Here is a 25,263-nt window from a genome sequence, read left to right as displayed (position 1 = left end):
TTGCTGTTGCTGCGGATGTTGCTGTTGCTGCGGATGTTGCTGTTGCTGCGGATGTTGCTGTTGCTGCGGATGTTGCTGTTGTTGATGCGGATGTTGCTGTTGTTGATGCGGATGTTGCTGTTGTTGATGCGGATGTTGCTGTTGTTGATGCGGATGTTGCTGTTGTTGATGCGGATGTTGTTGTTGTTGATGCGGATGTTGTTGTTGCAGATGTTGTTGTTGTTGTTGTTGTTGATGCAGATGTTGTTGTTGTTGCTTGGTCAACAATGTGCTTTGCGTCTGTAGGCACTGCGAGTTCTGCCCCTGCTCACCATGTTGTTCTGTTTTAACGGACACACTATGCTGCTGCATTTGCTGGTTCTGGGCATTGCGAAGGTTTTGCAGGTGCAGCTGCTGAAGGACCTGCTGAGATGGTAGCTGAGATTGGGCATTGGCATGTCGCTGGTGTTGTGGATGTAGCTGCTGGTGATGCTGTTGTTGTTGCTGGCTTGATTGGTGCAGCACCACAGATGGCTGGGAGAGCGGTTGTCCTGCCTGAGAAGCCTGCTGGGGCTGACGGGATGCTGGGGGACCTGGTGGATGCTGGGGCTGGCTGAAGGGGTAGGGAGGGAGCCTTTGGTCCATGGACAGTTTGCTGGTATCCAGAGGGACGCCCTAGGTGGAGAAAAACACAGTGACTGGGTATAGAACCCTTCCTAGATTCATCATCATTCATCAGTCTTTTGGCTGATTTCATCACAGTTCAATGAGAACCTAGATACCTGTGTTATGGAGGACAAGGTGGGAGAGATGGTTGGGGAGAACTGTTTCGTGTGGTGCCGGCGAGAATCCCCTCCCAAGGGCAGGATCAAAGGGGAGAGCTGAGCTCGTCTCCGTGGTGACGTGCTGAGTGGCGACTGCCCCTGGTTAGTTAGCAGAGGTGAATAGGAGGAGGAGCACGAGCCAGAAGCCCCAACACCACTACTGTAACTAGGGTTACTGGCAGCCGACTGGAGGGACTGGCCACTCAGGGAGGAGTTGCTGAGGGAGGAGTGAAGGGATTGGTTGCTCAGAGAAGACTGGAGGGAGGGGGAGGAGCTGAGGGAGGACTGCAGGGAAGGGTTGCTAAGTGATGAGTGCAAGGAGGTGGAGCTTAGGGAGTTGGGGAAGGAGTGGCTGCTTAGAGAAGACTGAATGTTGGGGTTGCTTAGCGAGGACTGCAGGGAGGGGTTACTGAGAGTGCCCTGAAGAGATGCCAGAAGACCTGTTCATACACATAAAAAAGCACAAACATGTTAATGAATACATGAATAAAATACACATTCCTGGTGTGAAAGGTTGTGGTAATGACTTTCCAAGAGAGGAGTAATGTAATGTAAAGTATGCCATCAGCTTTAGGCTGCTTGTTTTCTTTCCTACATTTGCCTCCTATCCCTAATTTGTACCAATTTAAAAGTTCTAAAAGAAACAACCAGCAAATTCCCAGTAGGACTTCGGTATAATTCAGTTTAAACTGGCATGTCCAGTGCCAGAGCACAAAAAGACTGGGTGACAAAAACAGAAATCCAGATTATTGCCATGCATCTAAGACTGAGGTGGAGAAAAGCTTCCAGTCCTGGATGGCATCCGACAAACTTCATCCACACAAACAAGAACAGCTGCACAGCCCTTCACTTCACCGTTTACTTTCACTAACCCGCATAAATGTCTCCCTCTTTCACTAACCCCTATTTGATTCCTCAGTATGATTCACAGTGTAAATAGTTTTACTGAAACAGAAAGGGTTGTATTGTTTACAATACACACAAGCGCACAAACTAACACAAGGAATAACAATTTAATAGGAGGTGCCGATGATCGCCACACAAACCTAAACCAATACACACGACCAGAATACTAGACACCCCATCTACCCACTGCCCCTCTCTGTACCCGGCGAGTGACGGAAGGCGTTGCTGGCGTTGATGCCTAGCTGGGTGAGGGTGGAGGCCAGATTGCCCGTGCTGCTGCCCCCGCTCAGAGACGAGGGGAAGCCTGGCTCGTCTGGGTCCAGTGGGGTAGGCAGGGGCGAGGGGAAGTGCAGGCTGGACAGGTCAGGCAGGGAGCCCCCGGTGTTCAGGGCCGAGGGGGCGTGAGGGGCGCTGGACTGCTGGTCCGGCGATGGGAAGATACTGGAGGAGACGTGGAAAAGAAGCGTAGTTCGAGTTAAGTTTGTCAAGACAACAGGGTGGGTTTTTACCAGACACACAGGGTGAACTCGGAGGCATAGAGATCGACTGGTTCACACATTACCAGAGTCCAGACACAGGCGGGGAGAGAGAGAACAAAAGAACAGAAAGGAGAGTCCAAGAGAGGATAAAGAAAGACAGGATTGGAGAGGGCTGGTGAATTACAGGAAAAAAGGTCACTACACACACTCCACATGCCACACCAAACCCCTGCAAGGACAGAAAATGTGCCACAAGGTGACCATGGGTGTTTTAAGTCCTGCCAAACAACCATCTGCATCCCAGGCTGCGCTGATTTAGGTATGACCCACAGGAGGAAAATCCCATTTCAAAATGATTTTGAAATAGAGAACAAACGGAGATTGAGCAGAGGCTTTTACACAAACAGAAAATGTTGAACAGAAATCTGCAATGGATTCTCATCATTCCAGAGGGCACATTCTAGTCATGGTAGAAGGCTAAGACTTCCCTCGATATATTGTAGCTTCCTATTTTATTAGATTTATGCAGGCAGCAAGAACATCAATCGATTTGTGTAACTGTGAGTCTACACTCTAACAGATCATTCCACGCAATATAGTTTGTGCAAACTGGTAGACCACATTCAATAGAGTACACCTTTACTTAATCTCTGTTGTCGGGGTAAAGACATTAATTGGATGTTTTTACAAGGAGCACATACGCTCCAAAGTTGAAAGATCTAGGCATGCACAAATATGTTTAGAAGCACCATTAAAATGACAGAGTTTTAATTGTCCCATGTGCCAACAATTAACCACAACAACTATTTACAATAACAGAGAACTGAAAACACTGCCGGGTGTATGCAGGGGTCCCCAATCATTTTTTGCATGGGAGCTATTTAAAAGAAATAATACTGCAGTACATTTTCTGTCAATACACCTGAAAAATGAGGGCCCCTATATAATGTTAGATTTTCTATTTAATTCAGTTATCAAATGCATTTTTCCTGGGTTAGGTTTTTTTGGTTTAGATTCTTATCTACTAATATTACAAATACTGACTGAGAAAAAATTAAATTACAGTCAATTTCAATAATTCAGTCAAACCAGATATAAAAAATAAGTAGGTGTGGAAAATATTTTTTCACTTGTAATTGCCCTTTAATGGCACATTATGGAACATAAAACTAAAAGAGGAATGAGTGGCCTCTGATAAATGTAGCCGTTTGCAGCTGCTCTTATAAACAAATAACAACTATGTTAGAACTATGTTCACATTTGTTGGTGTAGCAGGTAAAATCGCTGCCCTGAGGTCATGTCTACAGAAAGCACATGGGAGATACTGGGTTTGCATATCAGCTCATGATCAAATGTGGACACCAGACAGGGCAAGCAACATGCTGAAGATGAATTTCCCGGAAATCGCGATATGTTAACTTTTAAGACAACCGCAGAAAAACATGGGTTGGGTTCATTTCAAAGCCTTGCTGATTAGATCCTGTCTGATCATTTTTATGAGACATTTGTTTGAGATTTTGCAATAGAACGAGTAAAAACTGCATATACTTCCAGGCTTTGCAAGCTACATTACATGCCATTACAGCAGCGGGGACGGTGAAGTGAGCAATGACAACAGATGGGCGCTTTGTTTCATTGTACTAGCCGTATGACACAGCATCCTAGCTGTGGTGGCAAATCGGCACTCTCTATTTTTACATTTTGCATACATACACTTTTAGTTGCATGAGTGAGTGTAATTGTCACACTGTGGTGCCATGGAACAACCGACTTACTTGATACCCGGGACTTCACAGGACTTGGGTCGAGACGACGGCATTGGTAACTTCTTGGAGTCCCAGAGCTTGAGCAATTTGCCCTCATCCAGAACGTTCTCCTCGATGGGAACTGGGTAGGGAAACACTGTGAGGTAAAAACAAAACACAAATGACAAAAGAAAATCACTGTCTTATGATCAGAAGGATGTCTCCCGTTATCAAGAATATTTGTAACATTAAAAAAGAAACAGAACTGTATTAGAACAGCGTACAGCGAGTGTGACTTTTAGACTCACTTCTCCCCTCTCCTTCACCCTGACCTAGAGCAGAACAGAGAGATAAGCAGTCAGAATCGCTGGGGCAAACTGAGAGGACTCCAGCCTTCAGCTGCAATCACACATCAACAACAATAACAATAAGAACAATACAGTCACTCAGCAGACACTTATCCAACTGGTCAATAATCAACTCCCACTCGCATTTGTTTACTGAAAACAAATGCTGTTGACTTAGTGTTTATTGCATCCTCACCAGTCCGTCGGCCCTGATGGTGTGTGAGCATGTGTCCAGCGCTAAAGGCATCTCCCGCAGGGGGGTTCATCACACTGGTGTGGAGGGCAGAGTCTGAGTTGGTCCTGGACAGACAAAACATTTTAGTGGGGGAGAGAGAGAGAAGAATTCATTGGGCCCGTTTCCACTGTCACATCAGCACACACTAACACACTCCCAGAACTGGAACCCTGGATCCAAGTCAATCCATGACTCTCTACAAAGCCCTTCAGTAACCGCATCATGACAGTCACACCCGACGTCTACCTAGTCACCAGCTAACTTCATCCATGATATATTAGAACTTGTAATATAACTTAGAGATGAAGTAATACAATATAAAAAGGATCCACTCATTCAATATACAATATCTTGCAGAGGCTTTAAATGACCACATCTCGCACTGGCCTAAGGGACTGGCACTGTCTCCCACACGGGTCGATGCCCTGGAGGGGGCAGAAAGAGGACAGACTGAGGGAGGGGATTCACCTGTTGAGTGCTGTGGAGGGGGGGCGAAACAACTGGCTTTTGTCTCCTGGGAAGTTGCCCGACCAGTTCCTTTTGTGAGCAACAACAAAAATGGCCGTTATTCTCCACAGAAGGATGTAAAGAGAGGGGAAAAAGCATAGGCTTGGGACGACTGGCGAGCAGAGGAGATGCAGATATAAGAGGGAGAGAATTCTGTACAACAGCACCCATAGGTAGTGTTTCCTTCGCATAATGTATAGTTAACTGAGCGTCTATGTGGGCGTGTGTGCTATTGCCTTTTCTTATGCACCAATGGATGCATTTGCAAGAGTCAACATGCATTCATGCATGTTTGTGTTCATTTCCATGTGGATATTATGCAAGAGGTTTCTTAACTCTCTGCAGCCGATCATTTAGTTCTTGTCAGTAGAATTTACTAGGCAGTTTATCAGTGTTTCCGAGCCCCCAGTGCTGATCCAGGGAATCAGATGGACTTGTGCTGACCCCACCACAAATACAATCAAGAGCAGCTCCATTTACCTGATTGATGGAGGCCATGTCAAAAAGCGTCCAAGCAAATGGGGCTGAGAAATGCTGGTTTTGAGAATCCTTTCCAATCATGCGTCAATGCTACTTCCTAAGTCATCTAAGCATGGCTTTATTTTTCAGATAAGAAGTAAACTGGTTCGGATGTGTTTTAGTCAAATCATCTTAGAAAAGAGCCATTCTGTCCTTCTCCATGTAGCAGAGAAAAAAGGCTGACAAAAAGGCAAAAGAGCTTTCTTCTCAGAAGTTGAAGTACATTTTTGTAAGAATAATCGTATGCCAGAAGAAAAAAGAAAAAAGTGGAGAAATTAAAAAAATTCAGAAGTAAGGGCTATTAAGGAAAGCTGAAATGAAGCGTCTTGTTATTCAATCCCAGTGGTGTTAGTATGCATTGTTATTTTAAGACCAAGTATAACGCTGCACAGAAAAACAATCTAGCAAGATGTATCAAAATTAAACAGGCTTCCCTGAGGACACCCATGTCTCTACAACTGAGATCCTGATAATTACCTTCTCCAGCTGGGGTCTGGGGGCGGGGACAGATAGGCTGAGTTGTATGGAGAACTGTCCATCTGAGCATCAGAGTTAAGACAACAACAAAATCACCTCATCTTACACACAATTAATAAATTACAGCTTAAGGATTTGGTCAGAACAACCAATAGAGTTTTATGAAATGATACCAAATGTAGTACTTTGGCTACAGCAAAACTCTAACCACAAACATTGTGATTTGGTGTCAAGGAACTGTGAAGGATACTTGTCTCCTGTAGGGGCGCACTGGGGAGACGAAGCGCCTGTCCCTCTGAACCCGCTCTACTAGACCATGGTGTCGTGTGGAGCGGCTCGAGTCCAGGTTAGAGTGGAATGAACCCTGATAGCGGGTGCAGGAGGGAGGGAACAAGTAGAACCGGGCAACAGGAAGAATGGGAGAGCAGAGGGTTGCAAGGAAATGGGGAGGAACACGTCACGGTTTAAATTTGTGTCCTACATACTTATATTCATAGACTTTAGGGCTGAGAAATCGGTGTCAACCCACACCCGCACCTGAAAGTCAGCTGGGTTCCTGCCGATCTGGTTGACATTGGGAAGGGAGCCCCCGTAGTATGGACCCTGGGTTCTGGCCAGACGCACTTTCTGAGCCTGGATCTGGACAGCACAGAAGAGAGGGAGACTTAAAACCTGAGTAACTACAAGACTTGTGTCCGTCATTAAGAAACCTTTTCAACTCTTCTAGATTGCTCTATAGCCAACACAGTCAGGAGTCATATCAGTGAAGTAGGGAAAATATTTAAAAAACATCAATTCTTCCTATAATTTTGACGTAACTGATAACAGCCTAACAGTTTGAGTGATTGCTTGAAGGTTCAGTGTGCTATGCACACTAACATCTTTGATTCATCACTGTAGAATAAATACAGATAAAAGGACAACAGGTGCCAAGAGTATGCACATTGTAGAATAACTACAGATGATAAAAGGACAACAGGTGCACATTTGTCATTAAACAACCGTTTTAGATGGAAGTCTAGCTTGCGAAGAAATAATGCTTTGCCCCAAATTTGACATTGGCATTGTAACATATCATTATGACAGCAGAGGAATTGAAGATGCTGTCTACAAGACATGAGATTAGATCTGTCCTCACAGTTCCCGTCCCTTCTGAAACTGATTAACATGAATCACCACAATACCAGCATAAGATACCGTGTCACGTTTCAGGAACACATCAAAAAATGTCCCATTAAAATGACACAGCAGTCTGGTTTTCAAGGCTGGGGCTATAAGCAGGGCTGGGTGATAAAACATGAGAATTTAAAGAGAAATTAAAGATTACACGTAGAGATAACACCAGAGAAGGAGGTTTGGCAACTATACACCTAGCCAACGATAAAGTACATATTGCGGTTTGAGGGTCATGGTTCAGTACAGAGCAAAAATGTATTGTCAACAGTCACTTTTAACACTAATCCAGGAAGAATATATAATGCTCAATGAGAGCACAATAAAAAAGATACAATGTTAGTTTATCAATACCACCACAATTAAAAAGCCAAAAATTATTTTAATATAGATTAGTGTGTGCTAAGCTCTCAATTAGATAGAATTGTTTTGTTTTTTTCATTAGCTCGATAAGATTTCATCAAGAGGCATTCAACATAGCATAGCTACATTTATATGAACTAAAATACAGCCCTAAAAAATTAGCAATCCTACTGCCGGAATTTGCCTTGTTAACAATGACAGTCAGCACGCTGGGTCTCGTCAGCGGCGTGAGAAGGAACATGAGCAAATGTAGAAAGCATGACCTCTCAAGTAGCTGGAAGCAATAACAAAAACCAGAGCAACATCGCCGCTTCTGATTAGTTTCATACTACCCTGCAGGATTAAAGGCTCCAGTGTTTTCCCATTTACTGCCACAATGAAATGCAGATCAATATGGGTTTATTCCTGCCAAATCACAGGTAGAGCTTTGGATATGAGCAAATACAAATGTTAGCAGCAGGGCTAACAGAACACTAATGGTACTAGGAAGACAATTGGCATATTATCATTAGTAAAATTGTTTATTGTGACAGAAACACCCTGAAAGTGAGCTAATTTTCTATGCTTAATCATGCTCATGCATTTTCTGTAACTGTTGCTCATTTTCATGGGAAACAATTTTGCTGGTTGAAATAGCACACAAAACAATTTTTTTTATATTTTAAAGACTTTTCATAGCGATGTACATGGCATAATGACTACCTCTACTATTAAGTGCTTGGGTTCTCACTTGATAAGATATTGAGTGATCTGTGTAGACCTTTCGCCAACCGAAAAAGACAGAGACTTTGTTCACCTCAGTCCAGCCCAGTGTTAAGGCTGTTATGTTACATTAGAATTAGCAAAACCTATAAGGTACACATTTGTAAAAACATGGTCTGTCATTGTTCATCAATCGACCTGAGATAATCACATTTCTTAGTGACACGGACAAAGTAAATGGAGGGTACAGCTTTTCCAACCACAGCTATGAGAAAAATATATATTGGGCATTTTAGGATGCACTTTCATAAGAACCCCAAAACATTTCTGATGAACAAATGTTGTGAAACACTATCATTCACTTTTACTGCTGAAACTGTTTACTATGGACCTTTTGTGCTATTACAGTTCAAAATCAAGTCTTGACATTAACGTTTCTGGCCACTTGTCCTATAGTGATTTATGGCATCTTGTCCTCCAGACAACTGTGTCAAATCTTTTACTTGTCCAATTGCAGAAAATACTTGTCCAAAATAGAACTTAAGTATTTTGATTAACTTGCGCATCGGAAATAACAAGCAGTTCATCTTTGTCTCAAATCAATCCCAGGTAAATTAAAACATTTTGGAACTATTATACATAGTATTTTCTGCTCATAATGACAAGGGATTTCTGTGATAACAAAACCACTTGACCTAAACCAGGTGCTTTAATTTGCATGGGCACCAAGGACATATGGCTTTGTATACATGTATGTAATATAACAGTAAGAAAACACCATGGTGCCTCAAACCAATGTTTTGGTCAATCAGCCACTGTGGCAGGTAGATAAAAAGAAATCTAACCAATTTCTTACCAGCCAAAATAAATCTGACAAAATAAACATAACCCATGAATATGCTGTGTAATAATCCATGTATTACCAGACCCGGTAACACAAATTGTATGGGTAAGATGCTTCCCAATACTGTACTTAACTAATTACTTTTTAGGAATGTAGCTTCCCTGTCTTCATCTGCAAAGGCAATGAAGGTGTGCTTTATTAAGTGATGTGATCACTAAGCCTAAGATTATTTGCTTTCCGGCCCTAGCGTTGAAGTTACTGTTCTACATTGTTAAGTAGGATAAACATATGTTCTAGTCCCGGGCCTGTGTATTACCAGTAACTAGAAACGTGGTAATATTGCAAAATTTATTTTTGTGGCTGAGACTCTTAACTTGTAACAAAAAATGTTAGCTGCCACAATAACGGAAAAGAAGGTTGCCATGGTAACGGAGTCAATGCGCTTGCATCCGTTGGAGAATATCGGTCACTCTTGCTAGCTTGAATCCCATATATATAGCTTGAATCCCATGTATAAACACCCATTTGAAACTGAGAAACACGAAATGAAGTCTAATTTAAGGAAATGCCAAGGTAGCAGTAAGTTCTGGGCCATATCAGTACATCACCAGCCGGTGTTGGTGCATGTGGGCCAGAACTCTGCCAGATACCCAAGATAAGAGCCGTATGTGCACCAGATTTGGGCCAGGGATCTAGGCGTGTATTGGGCCAGCAAAACACAAAGGATGTGGGCCACATACTGATATACATACAGCCCCTTTGTACTGATATGACCCAGAACTGACTGCTACCTGGGTATTCTCCCACGGAAGGCTTCTAAAAGTCAACTTCACCTCTTCTCTTTCCGGTAGTCTACAGCAGTCTGGCTGTCACTGCGTGCTGTTAAAATAAAACCAAGCTATTAAACAAACGACAGAATTACTTAAGCCACAATAAACATATGTCAGATAGCGTGTGTGGCTGTAAATCGCAACCAGCATCGTTTTTGGTGAAGGAATAATATTAAACTTTCGGAAAGTTTAAGAATGCAAATTGCAGGCAGACACCAGACACAAAGATCTTGTGACAAAATGTAAACTTAATAGCTGCTAACTTACAGTTGAATTTGTGATCTCCATAATTGGTGGTAAATAGGTATGCATCGCAGGAGGTAGGACAAGGAGAATGTAGCGCAGTCTACATTCTCCTTGTCCAATTACTTTTGTACTTGTCCTGGACGTGTGGACAAGGGTTAATGTGAAGCCCTGAAAAGTCCTACATATTTACCCATCAACACCTAATTTACAAAAGGCCCAACTAATTAGGTGGTTTAGGAATGTCATGACATAAAGGGGGTGGGAGGTGAACTCCTGTGCTCTTTTGTAGTATATTACTCAGTAATTCTTCAACCAAGGAGAGATGCCAATAATATCACATTCCCAGAAGACATCCTCTTTGAATAACCTTTGTCACACTAAAGTTTGAAATGAAGCGTCAACAGGACTTCCACGTGTTTTCACCCCCTCTCATGTTAAGAATAATTCATTTACATTCAAAACTAAACTGTAAAACATTGAAGGACGAAGCTATCTATCTAAATATGGAAAAAGTTATATTTTAACTTCAAGACATGAAAAACTAATAAGCAGGCAGACAGATGTTTAGTGCTGAAATGTGAGGCAGCGGATGTGGCAAAATAATCGGATATGGTGGACAGCGAATGGTGCTGAAGGCAATTTGACTATGACTGATCCATTTTAACTACTGACATCCAAAACCACTTGAAGACCTTGTTGAATCCTATTTTCTTTGCTTTTTAAAAAATGTGAGGTCGGCCAACCTAATACCAACTAAATGATGCCATACATAGATTTATCAGCAGCCAAAGTCCTCCTAGTCTAGCTATTGTTCACCTCATATTTGAAAGTTATGTTAAGTATCCTGTTAACATGAAGCATTGTCTAGCAATGCTCAGTTGAGTGATGTCTCCCGCTAAAAACACACATTAAATAGTGCTAGACATAAGACTGATGGTGTTTCACAGTATTTTCTACTGACCAATGTTGTGACTGGGTTTGTTATCAGTGTATTGATAGTTTTACAGCTGTATAAAACGGGAAAACAACAGTAAAATATCTAGGCCACCTTTCTGCCTCAAAATGACCTTATTACTCCAAATATAATTTTTCATTGGAGTTATTTGAAAGAAGCATACTGCTCTTGTAACTCACCTACCCTCCACATGGGGGACCCAGGTGTATCATCATTAAAAAGCTTTGGAAAGACAGCATGAGGTGATACTTTTGCTTCAGCTATAATATTTTGAGGCTAAGCTATAGCCTTGCAAATTCAACACAAAAATATACTGCATTTCAATATAAACTATTTACTGTTTCAAAAGACATTTATACCATTACATAAATGTATTGCAAGCTCATTCTAGAAGCCTTTGTAATTTTATCAGTAATCAGATTGTTATGTAATTTATCATCTAACTGAGGTTTTCCCCACAATTTGTAGTACATGCCCCTTGATTTATAATATAAAATGTGCTATCCTTTACTCCATTTACTGGTAATAGTATCACTACCTTGCAATTTGACTGATCAGACCGCCCCCACACTCAAGCAGTAAAAAGTGCATTACATGGTGAGGTTGTAAAAGACAAGGCTTAAAGGAATTCCCAGAAGGCACTGTGGTTAAGATGGCAAAGGGGAGTCACCAAGAATAAAGGAGTTTGGGTTGAGTGGTTAGGGATAACCTAGTGAGAGTTCTATCATCTAGCCTGCGTACACTGTAAAATGTGTGTTTTGCATCAGGTGAAAGTGGATTGCATACATCAGAACTAGGTTTCCTCTTGGGCGTAAGACAACTTGCCCAATCAAATATTTTATGGAACATAAGCTCTATGTATCTGGCCAATATCTTGTAAACAACATGACCAATTGGCACAGTATATTGTTTGATTTGAGAAGGACGTTCCTACCTCTCCCAGCTTTCACCCTAGCCAAATCCCTCAGTGTAATAATTCTACTCTTGAATGGGCTGGCAACAACGTAATTTATTAGAGTCCCTTTACAGAATCTGCCTTGCCCTATACTGTATATATTCCAACTTCTAAGTGTGCTTCACATTAACGGCAAATGTATTTTAACTATCAAATGTAGTACGTTTAATTACATTTCAATTTTCAATTCACTGTGATCACGAAGTCTGAAACTTCCTTAGAATTACCCAGTCAGCAGTTCTAAATAACAACACATTTCGTGATTATTTTCAACTCAACAAGTGGGAAAATAATGGAGGAGGTTACAGTCAACTCAACGTTTACCATCTACACTGCCATACTGGTTGACAACAGCAACAGTTACTCGCTAGACGCAGTCTCTGGCAAAAAAGCTAACCAAACTCGCATTGTCGGTAAGTAGCTAGCTAACGAACCATCAACCATTCGTGCGTGCTAGCATTGGCTACCTGATTTGATTGGTAAATGTGGAACAAAAGCAAAATATATTATTTAAAAAAAGTTACACAGTAGCTATGTAGCTAGCTACATACCTAATATTAGCGACAATATTTCGTTAAAAATAGCAAACTTATTTGAAATTGGCACTAGTAGTTAGGTCAACTGGTTCGCATTCTACTTCTGACATGCTACAGTACAGTATGTAGCTCGGTAAGTAGGTAGTGGAAAAAAGTACCATTTAAATTCCTAATACAAGTGATAGGCAAAGCAATAGCAAGATAGCTAACGCTAGCTAGCTAGCCAGCCAGTTAGCTACTCTTACGTCAGTTCGGAAATGTTGTGACAACATGTCAACGTTGTACGGATAACGTTAGCAAGGCTACTTCACAACGTAAATGTGGTAAGTACTTAATGCAGTAAAAAAATATGCAAGCTAGCATCATACTTTACTTTGAGACAACTGTAGGCAAACAGTGAATAGTTCTAGTTATTGTCTAGCTAGCTATAGTCTTTTATAATTTTCGTATTTTTACTCGACTCTTTTGACAAGCTCCGGCCCTGTCTTTCCTCCAGCTCTACCCCTGTCTCCCCCTCCAACTTACCCTAGTAGAGGTGATGTCCATCATAACCTCCTGAAAAGCGGCTGTTTCTTCAGCTTGACGTTGGGTATGTAGAGCAATTTTCTCGCTAAATTTTCGGGGGTTCGATGCCCCGGACCCAGCACCCGAACTGGGTCCTGGTCCGGGTCCACAACCGCCTGCACCCGTAGCAGACATCTTTGCCGAACGACTTCACGCAGTAGGATGATCTGAATTGGTAGGAGGGCAAGAGGGGAGGAGGAGAAAGTGAGCGCGCCAGGCCGTTTCCCAGTTAGCGCAGAACGTTTTCATTCAAGCTCCAAAGTGGTTGCACAATTTTACGTTGTAATTTTTGGGGAGACAACGTTAAAGTTGTTCAGAACGTTTCTCGCAAAACATTTTAAAGTATGATTTGTTTTGTATAATGTTGTGGTATCATACACAAAAAAACGGTACTACAGATTACTAAAACTGTAATCATCAGGTTGTGCAAAGGGTTCTCATTGGAAGACGTAACATATTATACGTACATTTGTGACACCAGTACATTACAATGCGCAACTACGGGTATAGTAAGTTACGAATTTGGTAGAACATTTCATTTGTTACAAATCCTACTAAAACTATACTAAATCATATATTAGGAATTGACACAAACGTATGATAAGTTACAAATTAGATATTTTACGTATACAGCCTGAGACCAGTCTGGGTTGTATGTCTTTACACCAGGTTTGCATATGCTCAGTCTGTGAACCCCAGCTTTTACACCGCAAATGTAGAGGCAAATAAGTGGTGTGCATTCCGAATCTCATTTGCAGTCAAAACAGAACCTTAAAGAAAATTGCATGTCAACAAAGAAAAGCCCTGAAGATTGGCTAACATTTATTGCAGTGAGGATATACAATTTATAGCAAATTGTTTTAACTTTTCTGCAGGTAGTTGTTGTTTATAGCAAGAAAAGAAAATATGAAAAAATGCAGTTTACCAATTGAACATATAAAGGACCATTTACAAAGAGCAGTTCATTGACAAACTGTGATTACAAACAGAAACCGAACATGCGGTCAGCTAGTAGTCAATCTCTCCCTTGGGGATCTATTAATACTGTATCCAAGTGGGTGGATGGAATTGAGCTGACTAGCTGGTTATAGTTTGCAGGACAAAATAATTCAGTGTGATATTTTAATGAGGTTGGCTAATACACACTGAATTGTGGTTCTTCTAGTACAACATCACTGTGGACAAATTGTCCATGTATCATGGTTGTTAGTACGAATGACAGTCTTCAGTCAGGTGGATAATAAAAGAACAATGCAGATGGTTTCACATTTCAACTTCTGCTGTCAAAAGCTCTGTGTTTGTGATATAAACCTCTTTTTACTCTATCTGACACTTGTGATCACTATTTCATGCATTAATGTATTGCATTTCATATATTGTTCTGTTTGCTGTGTTTTATCTGAGTAAAAAGTTCAGGAAAAGAGAGTCATTAAAACCTGTGTTATTCTTCAGTGCTTTGAACTTTAAATGATTGTGTCTTTACCTTCTGAAGGGCAAATAGCCTGGGGAACAGACTGGTCTTAGCTGTTTGTGTGTGTGATTTTTAAGCCAGTGCTACAAACGTGTGTTCAGACTTATCTGCAGCTGTTTTCTGAAGAAGTCTTGTCAAAAAATAGAAAGTTACAAACCTGTATTAGACTCTTAAATACTCTCCTTAGACTCAGGACTGAAACATTAGTAGGATAATTGTAATTTTGCAAAAGTCTCACAAGCTTTGCTAACAATCTGAAGGTATTGATCTTAGTACCATTATTGTAAGAATTGACATGAATGCCCATTACTGACAAAACATTTTTTTTTGCTATAAGTGAAATGGAGGTATGTGTCCCTGAAATTGAATAGGTGATTGAATAAATTAGTTAGTGACATTGGTGGTAATCTTAACCCATATGAGAGAAAATCATTTGGATGAGAATGTACTGAGCTTGAATATACCAACAGCAACAAACCATTTCTGGAGTACATTTCAAACAACATATTTCCCAATACCATTTGTAAAGTAAATAGTTCTTATTTTGTAAGCTGTAAATCTTACAAATGGCAACTTTTAAAGGGCTTTATTACAATGTATTGCAAAGCAAACCTGTTAAAATGAATGTTGGCACAGTTGTTTAGTGAAGTTATGTTTGTGTTTTACAGTTTGTTTTTAAGCACACTAGCAGTAAAGGCTGCTTATCTGTGCACTGTTGGTATATCACAAAACCAAGATTGAAACTCCTGGCAGCAATGAGGAAACTGTAGCCTAATGCTAGTCAGTCATTTAGATGTTTATAACAGTTTAATGAGGGAAACACTTGGTAAAGATATTTAATGAAAAGTTCAACAGTAATTGCGGAGCAGTTGTAAGTAGATGGAAGACAATCAGCTTGTATTAAATAAGACTATCCTTCTGCCTTCTCCACTCATGCCATATCAAGAAAATTAGATTTAAAGGGGTGGACCCAAAATGTATGTATAAAGAATTTAAACAAATCTTTTAAATTAAGAGACCACTGCACTTTTTCTTTCCTTTCCATAAATGTTGAAAAGGAAGGTTGAGTGAAGAACAGAAGCGTTCAATTTGCAGTGGTCTCTTAATTTTAACCCTTCTGTTTCTCACCCAAAACCTTCCTTTTCAAAAAAATTTGTAAAGGAAAGAAAAAGGTGCAGTTGTCTCTTATTTCTGGAGCTGTATGTTAATTTTCAAAGCTACACTAATGATTCACAACTGTATATCTCTGTTTCGCTATACTATATTTCCCCTACCGACCCCTTGATTTAATGTACCACCATTGAAACATAACTACATGGATGGCATAACATTTATTGCAACTAAACAAAGACAAAACAGAGGTTTAGATTATTGGTGCAAAGGCCCAAAGAGAGAAACATACTAAACCTTTGCATTCCCAGTATTTCGATTTAACCCAATAGGCTAAAACGGTCTCTTGCAGACTTAGCACATTTTCCTTCAGGATTTCTCTGTACCTTTTTGGATTTATGTTTCATCTTCAAATGCCCTGATGCAAAGAAGCATCCCCATAGCATTATGCTGCCATTTAAATGCTTCATGGTAGGCATGCTGTTCTCAGGATGATGGCAGTGTTAGATTTGCGCCAAAGGTAGCGCTTATCATTGAGGCCCAAAAGCTCTGTTTTGGTCTCATAAAACCATAGAATCTTCCTCCACTTGGTCTTACCCTCTCACAGACTCCCTCTTGGTGGCATTCCTGAATAGTGGCCACCTCGTCCGCATACTCAGGTTTAAAGGACGGCCTATTCTTGACAGATTCATAGTTGAGCCATATTCTCTTAATTTCTTAATAAATATAATATATACACTTTGATTGCACACAGGTGGACTTTTTTCAGCCAAAGACAATCTCCAGAGCTCATTCAGGTATGGCATAGCAAATACTTATGTAATTAAATGATTTCCTTTTGTTATTAATCCAGAGCTATTTGCAATTTTTACTATATTATGAAATTCTTGTGTTGATCAATGGCAAAAGTTAAATCAAATTAAATCAATTTCATGTTGTAACACAATAAAACATGGGTCCAAGGCAGGTGAGTACCTCTGAGTGCCGCTGTAGGTGTTATGGTTGTCTCCAACCTTAATTTTAAGGCCTGCATTCTTAATGTTAGAAACACTTATGAAACATTGGCAAAAATGCATTCCTGTCTCTGCCAGGACAATACTGAGAGACTAATGCATGCCATTATCCTGATAAAAACAACATGATCAAATTAGTACATTCACAATGCAGCCGCTTGAGTGCTATGAAAGACTAAAAACAGAGCACACAGAAACTATTTCAAAGTCCCTGCATTGGCTGCATGTTAGCTTTAGAATTGATTTTGAAATGTCTTTATTGACTTTTAAAGCCCTACATGGCCTTGCACCCAAATGCATGTCTGAAATGTTTTTTAAGATATGTGCCCAGTCAGAACCTCAGATCCTGGCCTTTTAGTTATTCCAAAGGTCAGAATGAAAGATTGTGATGAGGCCTCCTTCACACACTGTTCTTTAAGGCTGCATGATGGAAATTCTGAGAGACCCAGAAACTATTAACATTTAGTACACAAAATATTTTAGCCATGTTTTTAATGGGTGATTTTTGTTGTTGTCATAGCCAAAGTTTTATTTTCTTGTTCAGAACTACTTTGTTGCATTGGATTAACTATTGTTTTCTTTAAATACTTTATTCATGCTACGGTAAACTCCAGGTATTTAGCCAGTGACACCTTTGTTCATACGGCCCTGTATTTCAGCACTTTGAATTTAAAATTATACAATGACTATGGGGTTAAGTGGAGACAACTTTAATTTGATCCATATCTTCATCCATATCTGATTAAGCATTTATAAACTGTAGCACAATTTGTACATAGTCCTTATGTTTCATGGTACCAAAAGTATTTGGAAAATGGGCCTCACAGCTGTTTCTAAGTAGACAGGTGTGTTTGTTTGCATTGTTATTGAATGCACTAGAGAGCGGTCAATGTCTAGTCTTTATTGTAGGCTTTTGATTTGCATTTGGAGTCTGTTGCAGTTTTGATAGAATAAATCTAAAAGAAAATCTATTTAAAAGATAGTAAAACATTTCTGCACACTTCCAATTACATTTAAATGTCTTTAATAGTTGGGCTTTTTGTCAAATTACCTTGATCAGAGCATGCCTCCACAAGCAATGAAATGTGGTTGTCATGTAAAATAAGCAGATAATGAACGTATCCTCTGCAGCAGAGGTAACTCTGGGTCTTCTTTTCCTGTGGCGGTCCTCAAGAGCCAGTTTCATCATAGCCAAGTCCTCAAACTGTTCTGGATTGACTGATCTTCATGTCTTGAAAAAATTATTGACTGTAATTTCTCTTCGCTATTTTGAACTGTTCTTGCCTTAATATGGACATTAAAGTACAGATATAAAGGTCTTCTGTATACCACACCTGTTAGTTGAAAAGTATTCCAGGTGACTATTTCATAAAGTTGGTTGAGAGAATGGAAAGTGTTCAAAGCAGTCATCAAGGCAAAGTGTGGCTGCTTTGAAAATGTTTGACTGATACTGTAGGTCTCAACCCCCTCGAAGGTGTGTTGGTTAGGGTTATGTAGCTTGGTTTTTACTCTGACATGCACTGTAAAGTGTGTGACCTTACACAGACAAAGATGGACTCTAGGGACATCAGGGAGGATCAAAGACACAGGATTCACCCACGCTCGATTTGGTGAGGCATAGCAAAGAGTCTAATAACCTATGTACTTGAGATATTGTATATTTCTATAAACATGTTTGTCTGTTTGTCATTGTGGGATATTGTGTATAGACTTATGGCAAAAAATAAACTGAATCAATTATGAATTAAGTCCATAACACAACATGTGGAGGGGCACTCATTGGGTCTCACAGGGTACAGTCTGTGTCCTCAGACACTGTTAAGGAAAATATATAGTTCATGCAGCATCCTCTATCTCTCTGTGGTGTTAGTATTGTCTTGTCTTTCTGGGGGGAATAAGGCAAGGTCAATGATAGAGCAAGGTCTTGACAATGGATATTAGTTAGAAAACATTCAATTGTTTCACAAAATATTGGTTGATGTTCTCAAAATAAAAAGGAAGTGCTGCATATAAAACAGATTATACAGTGGCAGAATACATTGCCAGACTGGTTGTCTGACATTTAATTGGGAGTATGGAATAAGTAGGCAACATGCTGAAATTATTTCAGATTACTTTTATTCAGTAAAGAAAGTACAGAAACAAGCGCTGGTGTAAAAAGTCACAAAGAAAAGCACCTTTCCGTGAATTAAAAGTGAAACATTTAAGAATGTTAGAGGACTACTTGAGTCTCATAACATATGACAGTGACATGCTCTGACAAGGAGCAAACACACCATTTGCTTTTTAAGTCTTTAAGGCTGTGTAAGTATCAGCCAACTGTATATACTTTGTTTACATTATGTTTTTGTCTCTGTTCTTACTCCTTTAAGAGTGTCGATCGATGGAATTGCCATCACAGGTTAAGGCTGTTTGCAATTCACGACTCAAATTTCACAGCAAGCAAAATATTAGGTATACTGGAATATCAAACTCTGTTATACTTTGATCAGATTTTCTCCAGTTTTATATCAGGTCACTTTGACCACATCAGGTTTTACATAACACACACAAAAAAAAAATACAGAAAACATGTTTGCATTAATTAATGATAAGGGTTTAGTAGCTTTTGTTCTCATGTCATATTACTAATTCTTATTAGTCATTATAGTTAGTCATTATAAATATTATTTCTAGTGTAGTCACAGCACTTAGTAAAATGTTTAGTTTTGTCCCAGAACAGTTGTCAGTGTTTGAAAGAAAGATATCCAACAGCTTGATCCACCGGATGTTCACATTTTGATGAATAGTACCCCAGTAACCACTGCAAACCCAGAGAGCAACATGGCCACCTTGTTCATGTGGTTTTGTTGGGAGCTCAGCTCGTGTGGTAGGATCTCCATAAAGGTGATATACATGAAGGTGCCCGATGCCAGGCCTTCTAAGGTGGACTTGGCCAGATGGTGCTGGGAAGGTAACTTGGTGTCGTTGATGGCAATGCCCAGCACAATGCCCAGTGGGGACATAATAGCATAGAGCAGAAGGCAACTCAAAACGGCGGCCCGCCGCAGCTTACCTTGGGTCAGTTTCAGGGCAAGACTGAAGGAGATTATACTCTTGTGGAGGAGCAAACCCACACATTTCTGCAGCACTTCATGACTGTGCTGCTGTAACCCCACAGCCAGGCCCTCAAAAACAGAATGCAGAGATAATGAAAAGACAAGAACGAATGCCCGGATGGCCGGGATGATGTTAAAGTCCACATGAAAGCAGGTGTCCTCTCCCCCTAAGTCCTCTCTACCATGTAAGAGTCTCCAACCATCTCTGTCAAATGATTGGATTTTAGGGTCCACCAACAGTGGATGTCTTACTTCAGAATGGCTAGTCGATTGGCTTTTGAGAGCCAAAACTATCTGCTCCAGCACCAAGACCAAGAAGAAGCCCATGGCAATGATGAACTCGGGTAGAGGGAACTGAAGCTGGGGGAGATATGGCGGACAAGTAAGAGGATCACTCACACAATTTATTATAATTCAGCAGATGAAGCAAACTGAGCTATGTTTAATGTATTTTTAGCTAAACAGAAATGGATGACATTTTAACATAAATATTTATAAAATTGAATAAATACTTTTTTTCCTACATTAGTCAGATGTCATGACATGACCAAATGCAGAAACAAAAGAAAACAGCTAATGGGGATTCTTACGATTATGCCCAGGCCTCGAAATGCATCATTGATTCCATTCAGGTAGTCAGGCACCAGGTCCAGAAGGCAAGTAGCTAAGAACACTCCTCCAGTAAAGCAGCTCACCAAGCTCACTATTCTGTGACGTGTTTCTGTGAAATACAACAGACCCAGCTCAATTACTAATAGGCAGGCCTATCATTCAATTTAACTGAAAGATTGTACCACTCTTTAGGTTAATGTTTAAGAGGTGTCAGACCACATCCTGACAACATCCATGCACATACACAAAAGTCAGCAGGTCGGTCATCTATTTAATTGTGCTAATTTTGTGCAAAGTTGCAGGATGTCAAAGTTGCAGGATGAAGTCGAACCCACTTATTGTTTTATCATGGGTTTCATATTGATTCGTGTAAGTACAGGTTTGTGATTGGAAAGAAAAACAAGTTATATGTTATAGTCATACTTCTAAAAAAAATTATCTAATCCCCCACTTACCTGGGTATATACTGCACCTCCCTGCCCCTCTGACGAAGCACAAAGGTGCAAAACCACATAATAGTGTGAAGAACAGAAGAACAACCAAAGCTCCCAGCTTCATCTCATGGGCAGGGACCTCGCCTGTGTTCATCTGCTCTTTTGACGACCGCCTGGAGAGGGCAACGGAAGAGCTTTATCTGAGCACCATCTCTAGACTAACTTTGTCTTCTCAAGTAAACCGACAGAACTCAGCTTTCAAACGCCCTCCATAAGGTTACTGTGGAGGAAGTTTGTGAAGAAAATATGCCAACGTGTCTAGTGAAGTGGATATGAATAAACGCAGATCATACATCAGTTGCCGCTACAGTAGGTGACTGTGGCTCGCTTAACTTGGACTGGAATTACCCTATGCTGGCTAGAAAGTTAAACAATTATAGTTTTCACCTATAGCCTAAATTTTAAACTTGATTATCATATCTGCCTACTTAATCTTACATAATATATCGTAAATAAGAAATAATGATTTACCGTTTGTCGAATTCGATCACGAAAGGATAACCATTGTACGCTGCCAATACAGGCACACGTGGAGAAAGTGGGACATATTAAATAGCATGTCTCCTTAAAACACGGCATTTCGCCCGAGGGAGGAGCCTTCGTCACAAGAAACATCCGTGAGCGTGATCCATGTTCCCTTTTCGGCAGCAGCAACCGAAACAACGCTGAAATTGTAGTTGTGAACGAACATGAATAGCCTATTATAAAATTGGCACTAGTCAGTAAATTATACATTCCATAAATGCTTGGTTTTAATGTTTGGCTACATTTCCTAATATGTTGGTTGAATTACTTTTACCCTAGAATACTCCGCATAGGCCCATCGATGATCCTTGTGATCCAGGCTTTTTACAATTGCATCCTCGACCACATCCGCTAACCGAGTAAGAGGATTTAAGATGAACTCGTACGAAAAGAAAACGCACAAGCCTCATTTTAATCTACTGACTAACAGCTGTTCGTGTTATCTGAGTCATCACTTCCCGAATAAAGTGTCGGTTTTGGTATCGCTTGGCATTAGGACAGCCTAAAATCACGGCATTTTGTCCGGCTTACAAATTGACGTGGCTTATAAATCCATTCGAGACAAGCTTTCGACTAATATACTGTACCTACATATCTTAAGAATATAGGTTGAGCATATAATTTTTAAGCCGTTTATCTAATATGCTTGCTATATTATTTAGTCAAGTAAAGAGAAATAATTGAAGCTGGACAGTTTCATATTTACCCGATCCCCTTTATTGGCAGCAAGATCTTATTGAATCTGGATGGAATTTTTTGTATACTTTTTTTGTCATCACACAGCTTCAACTTGTTATTCCTTATGTTCTCCCTAAATATAGCCAAACTTGCCCGATTAGATGCTATTCGTTGTATTGTAGCCTACTTAAATGACAAAGTTGAATCTAATCTAATCGTTTTGCCAAACGCTGCTATTGTTGTATTACCAATAATGCTACAGTATAGCTCTTATTTTGTTGTACGGATGAGTAAAATGTGGCAGTTTCACAACACACAGAGAAAGGAAAGTGCAGACCAGTTTTGTGAGATTTAATAGACAACCTACCGAGTCGTTATCCGCATAATAAAAACATTCCCCACCCTCTCTCTGGCACTTCAACGTTTCAAAACATGAATGTTATATGTTTACATATTTCAATGTTTGCCTATAACCCAACACGTTCCTCAAAAGTTGAGAAAAGGTTGCGGGCAATGTGTTTCTTCATTTTTTTTATTTATATGACACTTCGTTTATATCCGATGGCAATCTGTTTTCTTAGACTTAAATTTCATCCGTCTTTCGTGATGGCTTGTGCAACAACTCCACAACAAAAGATGTGAGTCCTCTGCTTCGTATGCTGCTCAGTGAATCCGGAAGTATTCATCTTCTCAAGTGGGAATACACTCCCAGTCTAACAACCATAATTAATCTTTCTTGTGCTGTGAGTCAGTGACTAGTTTTCAAAAACAAGTTGTCCACCCCACCAGTAATTAAAACGAGTTTGGTCAAAATTCTGTTTAACAGATTTAAAGCAGTACCTACCTAGAAAATAGCCTACTGTTACAGTAGCCTACAGCTTGACAGTCTTTCACAGAGCAGCGAACCCCTCCCCATCTTTACTTCTGAAATAGTCATCTTCTCTGGGATGCTCTATTTAAACCCAATCATCTTACTGACCTGTTGCCAATTAACCATTATTAGTTGAGAAGTTCCACCAGGTTTTTGTTTTAGCATTACACAACATTTCCAATCTTTTGTTGCCCCTTTCCCAGCTTTTCTGAAACGTGTTGCTGGCATCAAATTGAAAGTGGGTATATTTTTCAAGGAACATTAACATTTCTCAGTTTCAATATCTGGTATATTGCATTTGTACTATTGAATACATGGTTTAAATTATTTTGGTTTAGGAACTCCTTAAGTCTTTCATGCTCAAATCATTTCCGAACTTTTGATACAAGAAACATTGAATTACACATTAGGCCTGATTAATTAAACGGACATTGCATTACCTACAAGGTAGCTCCTTTCTCCAATGCTCAAATCAACTCACATACTCCTCTTGCATTGTGTATAAAAATCTGCAACTACTACCAGAACGGTCTGACGATGTGTTAATCTGAAAAGCAGAAATTGCAAATGCCACAATCAATTATACCAGGTCAGATATTAAACAAATGTTACTTTTTATAAAAGAAAGAGGAACAGTTACATGAGTGACTTTTTTGGCTATATATACTGTGTATTCTTTTGTACAGAGAATAGGATACATTTTCATCATGTAAATCGCAATAAAATAAAGCATAATAAAACAATATCAAAGAGAAATACTATTATATTGTTTTATACTATTTATACTATAAAACAATATACAATATATAATACTGATGCTGTGATATATTTTTGGCCTAAGAGGTTTGGAATTCAGAATTTTGAAGATTTTAATGCATGCTTTATATACGGTTAGATGTGAATCTTCTATGAGACCCTCCAGATGTTTTGGCTGTTTCTGATACATTTATTCTGATTTACTAGACTTTACTTGCATTGACATTATTCTGGTCTTTATGGTGTCATACACAAGCAACAGACAATGTATAGAGAGAGTTCTTGGGCATGCACTGAGGATGCAAAAATATACATCTGCCTAGTAAGAAAGACCTGTAAATCCAACTGTACAAATACCTTTGACACTACAATTGAAGGGATCATGCACAAAATGTTGTAATTTCTAAATTGTTAATTTAGAATTTAGAATATAGCTAGACATATGCCTTTTAACACCATAATCATTGTATAATTTTTAATCAAAAGTGCTGGAATAGAGAAGGAAAAAAATCTCACTGTCCAAATATTTTCAGAGTTTACTGTATATTACATGATACTTGTTGATACGCTGGTTTTATTTCACAACTACAGAGAATTGGACAATTTAGTGTTACAATATGAAATCACAATGGATTTAATTAATTAGTTATTGCCTCTGGTCAACACAAAAAAAGTATTTAATGTCAAAGTGAATATAAAATCTGATTGTTCTAGATGAAGAACAAATACAAAACAGAAAATAATTATATAAGTATTCACCTCTTTTGGTCAGTATCAGGTAGAGACACCATTGGCAGCAATTACAGCCATTGAGTATATTTATATTTATATAAACTGTTTTGTTTTTAAACCACTCCAGTGTCTTTGGCTGTATGTTTGGGGTCATTGTTCTGCTGGAAGATTAATCATCTCAGGTCTCATGCAGGTTTTCTTCCATGATTTCTATATACTTTGCTGCATCCATTTTGCCCTCTATCTTCACAAGTGTCCCAGGCCCAAGAAGAGAAGCATCCCCACAGCATGATGCTGCCACCACCATGCTGTATGGAAGAGATGGCCTTCATGGGGTGTCAGGCTTGCGCAAGGGTTTAAATTAATCGGCAGATGCCGTTTTTTTGCCGGTATCAGTTGAAGTTTTCCAGCAGATTAAAATATCAATGGCCAGATGTCAAATGAATAAATAAATAGATTAATAGCATATTATTAAATAGCCTAATATTGGGTGACACATATGATCTGTTGCCAAGAAAACAATGAGCTTTTGCTTGTTCTTACAGACATTACTGAATGTTTGGTCATGTGACTAAGCATGGAGCCAGATCAAAAGCCGGAACACTCCGGCAGCAACTCCTGCACACAACTCCAAAATGTCGATGGCAAAGCAGACATCCTGCATAATTTATGCACGCTTCAGTGTCTTTTCCTTCGGTCGATCTTCGTTGATGTGAC

The 25,263-nt window shown here is 39.7% G+C and overlaps 2 protein-coding genes and 1 long non-coding RNA gene across 3 annotated transcripts in view; 1 reads left to right on the top strand and 2 right to left on the bottom strand.

The window, feature by feature from the left end:
* The window catches only part of LOC105019155 (CREB-regulated transcription coactivator 2), a 25,224-nt gene extending 11,867 nt beyond the window's left edge, over positions 1 to 13,357 (bottom strand). Inside the window, exons 1-11 of the mRNA XM_010885101.4 lie at positions 13,148 to 13,357; positions 6,556 to 6,657; positions 6,269 to 6,382; positions 6,019 to 6,080; positions 4,984 to 5,052; positions 4,477 to 4,580; positions 4,218 to 4,265; positions 3,964 to 4,090; positions 1,912 to 2,150; positions 762 to 1,243; positions 192 to 654 (exon numbers count right to left, since the gene is read on the bottom strand). Coding sequence (XP_010883403.1) covers positions 192 to 654; positions 762 to 1,243; positions 1,912 to 2,150; positions 3,964 to 4,090; positions 4,218 to 4,265; positions 4,477 to 4,580; positions 4,984 to 5,052; positions 6,019 to 6,080; positions 6,269 to 6,382; positions 6,556 to 6,657; positions 13,148 to 13,321 — 1,984 coding nt within the window. The 5' untranslated portion in view covers positions 13,322 to 13,357. The remainder of the gene's footprint in view (positions 1 to 191; positions 655 to 761; positions 1,244 to 1,911; positions 2,151 to 3,963; positions 4,091 to 4,217; positions 4,266 to 4,476; positions 4,581 to 4,983; positions 5,053 to 6,018; positions 6,081 to 6,268; positions 6,383 to 6,555; positions 6,658 to 13,147) is intronic.
* Positions 12,897 to 25,056, top strand: LOC117593503. Its single transcript, XR_004574914.1, has 4 exons — positions 12,897 to 12,945; positions 13,119 to 13,211; positions 16,522 to 16,564; positions 24,800 to 25,056. It is a non-coding gene; the product is annotated as an uncharacterized LOC117593503 (long non-coding RNA).
* On the bottom strand, positions 18,882 to 22,068 carry LOC105019157 (zinc transporter ZIP1). The gene is made up of 5 exons (XM_010885105.4): positions 21,784 to 22,068; positions 21,456 to 21,649; positions 20,946 to 21,097; positions 20,469 to 20,599; positions 18,882 to 20,238 (listed from the first exon to the last, which is right to left on the bottom strand). Exons 3-5 carry the CDS (start codon positions 21,076 to 21,078, stop codon positions 19,552 to 19,554), a joined length of 951 nt encoding a protein of 316 aa, XP_010883407.1. The 5' UTR covers positions 21,079 to 21,097; positions 21,456 to 21,649; positions 21,784 to 22,068; the 3' UTR covers positions 18,882 to 19,551.
* Positions 25,057 to 25,263: the final 207 nt, after the last annotated feature.

This window comes from Esox lucius, chromosome 20, assembly GCF_011004845.1.
Source record: "Esox lucius isolate fEsoLuc1 chromosome 20, fEsoLuc1.pri, whole genome shotgun sequence".
Lineage (NCBI taxonomy): Eukaryota > Metazoa > Chordata > Actinopteri > Esociformes > Esocidae > Esox > Esox lucius.
This window is presented reverse-complemented; position numbering and strand designations above follow the sequence as displayed.

Excerpts from the sequence above, each read along its gene's own strand:
- LOC105019157 (XM_010885105.4), bottom strand. The coding sequence starts at position 21,078 with ATGAACACAGGCGAGGTCCCTGCCCATGAGATGAAGCTGGGAGCTTTG. Across the intron at positions 20,600-20,945 it reads GAGGTGCAGTATATACCCAG|AAACACGTCACAGAATAGTG; the intron begins GTAAGTGGGGGA and ends TGTATTTCACAG. Across the intron at positions 20,239-20,468 it reads TTCGAGGCCTGGGCATAATC|CTTCAGTTCCCTCTACCCGA; the intron begins GTAAGAATCCCC and ends TATCTCCCCCAG.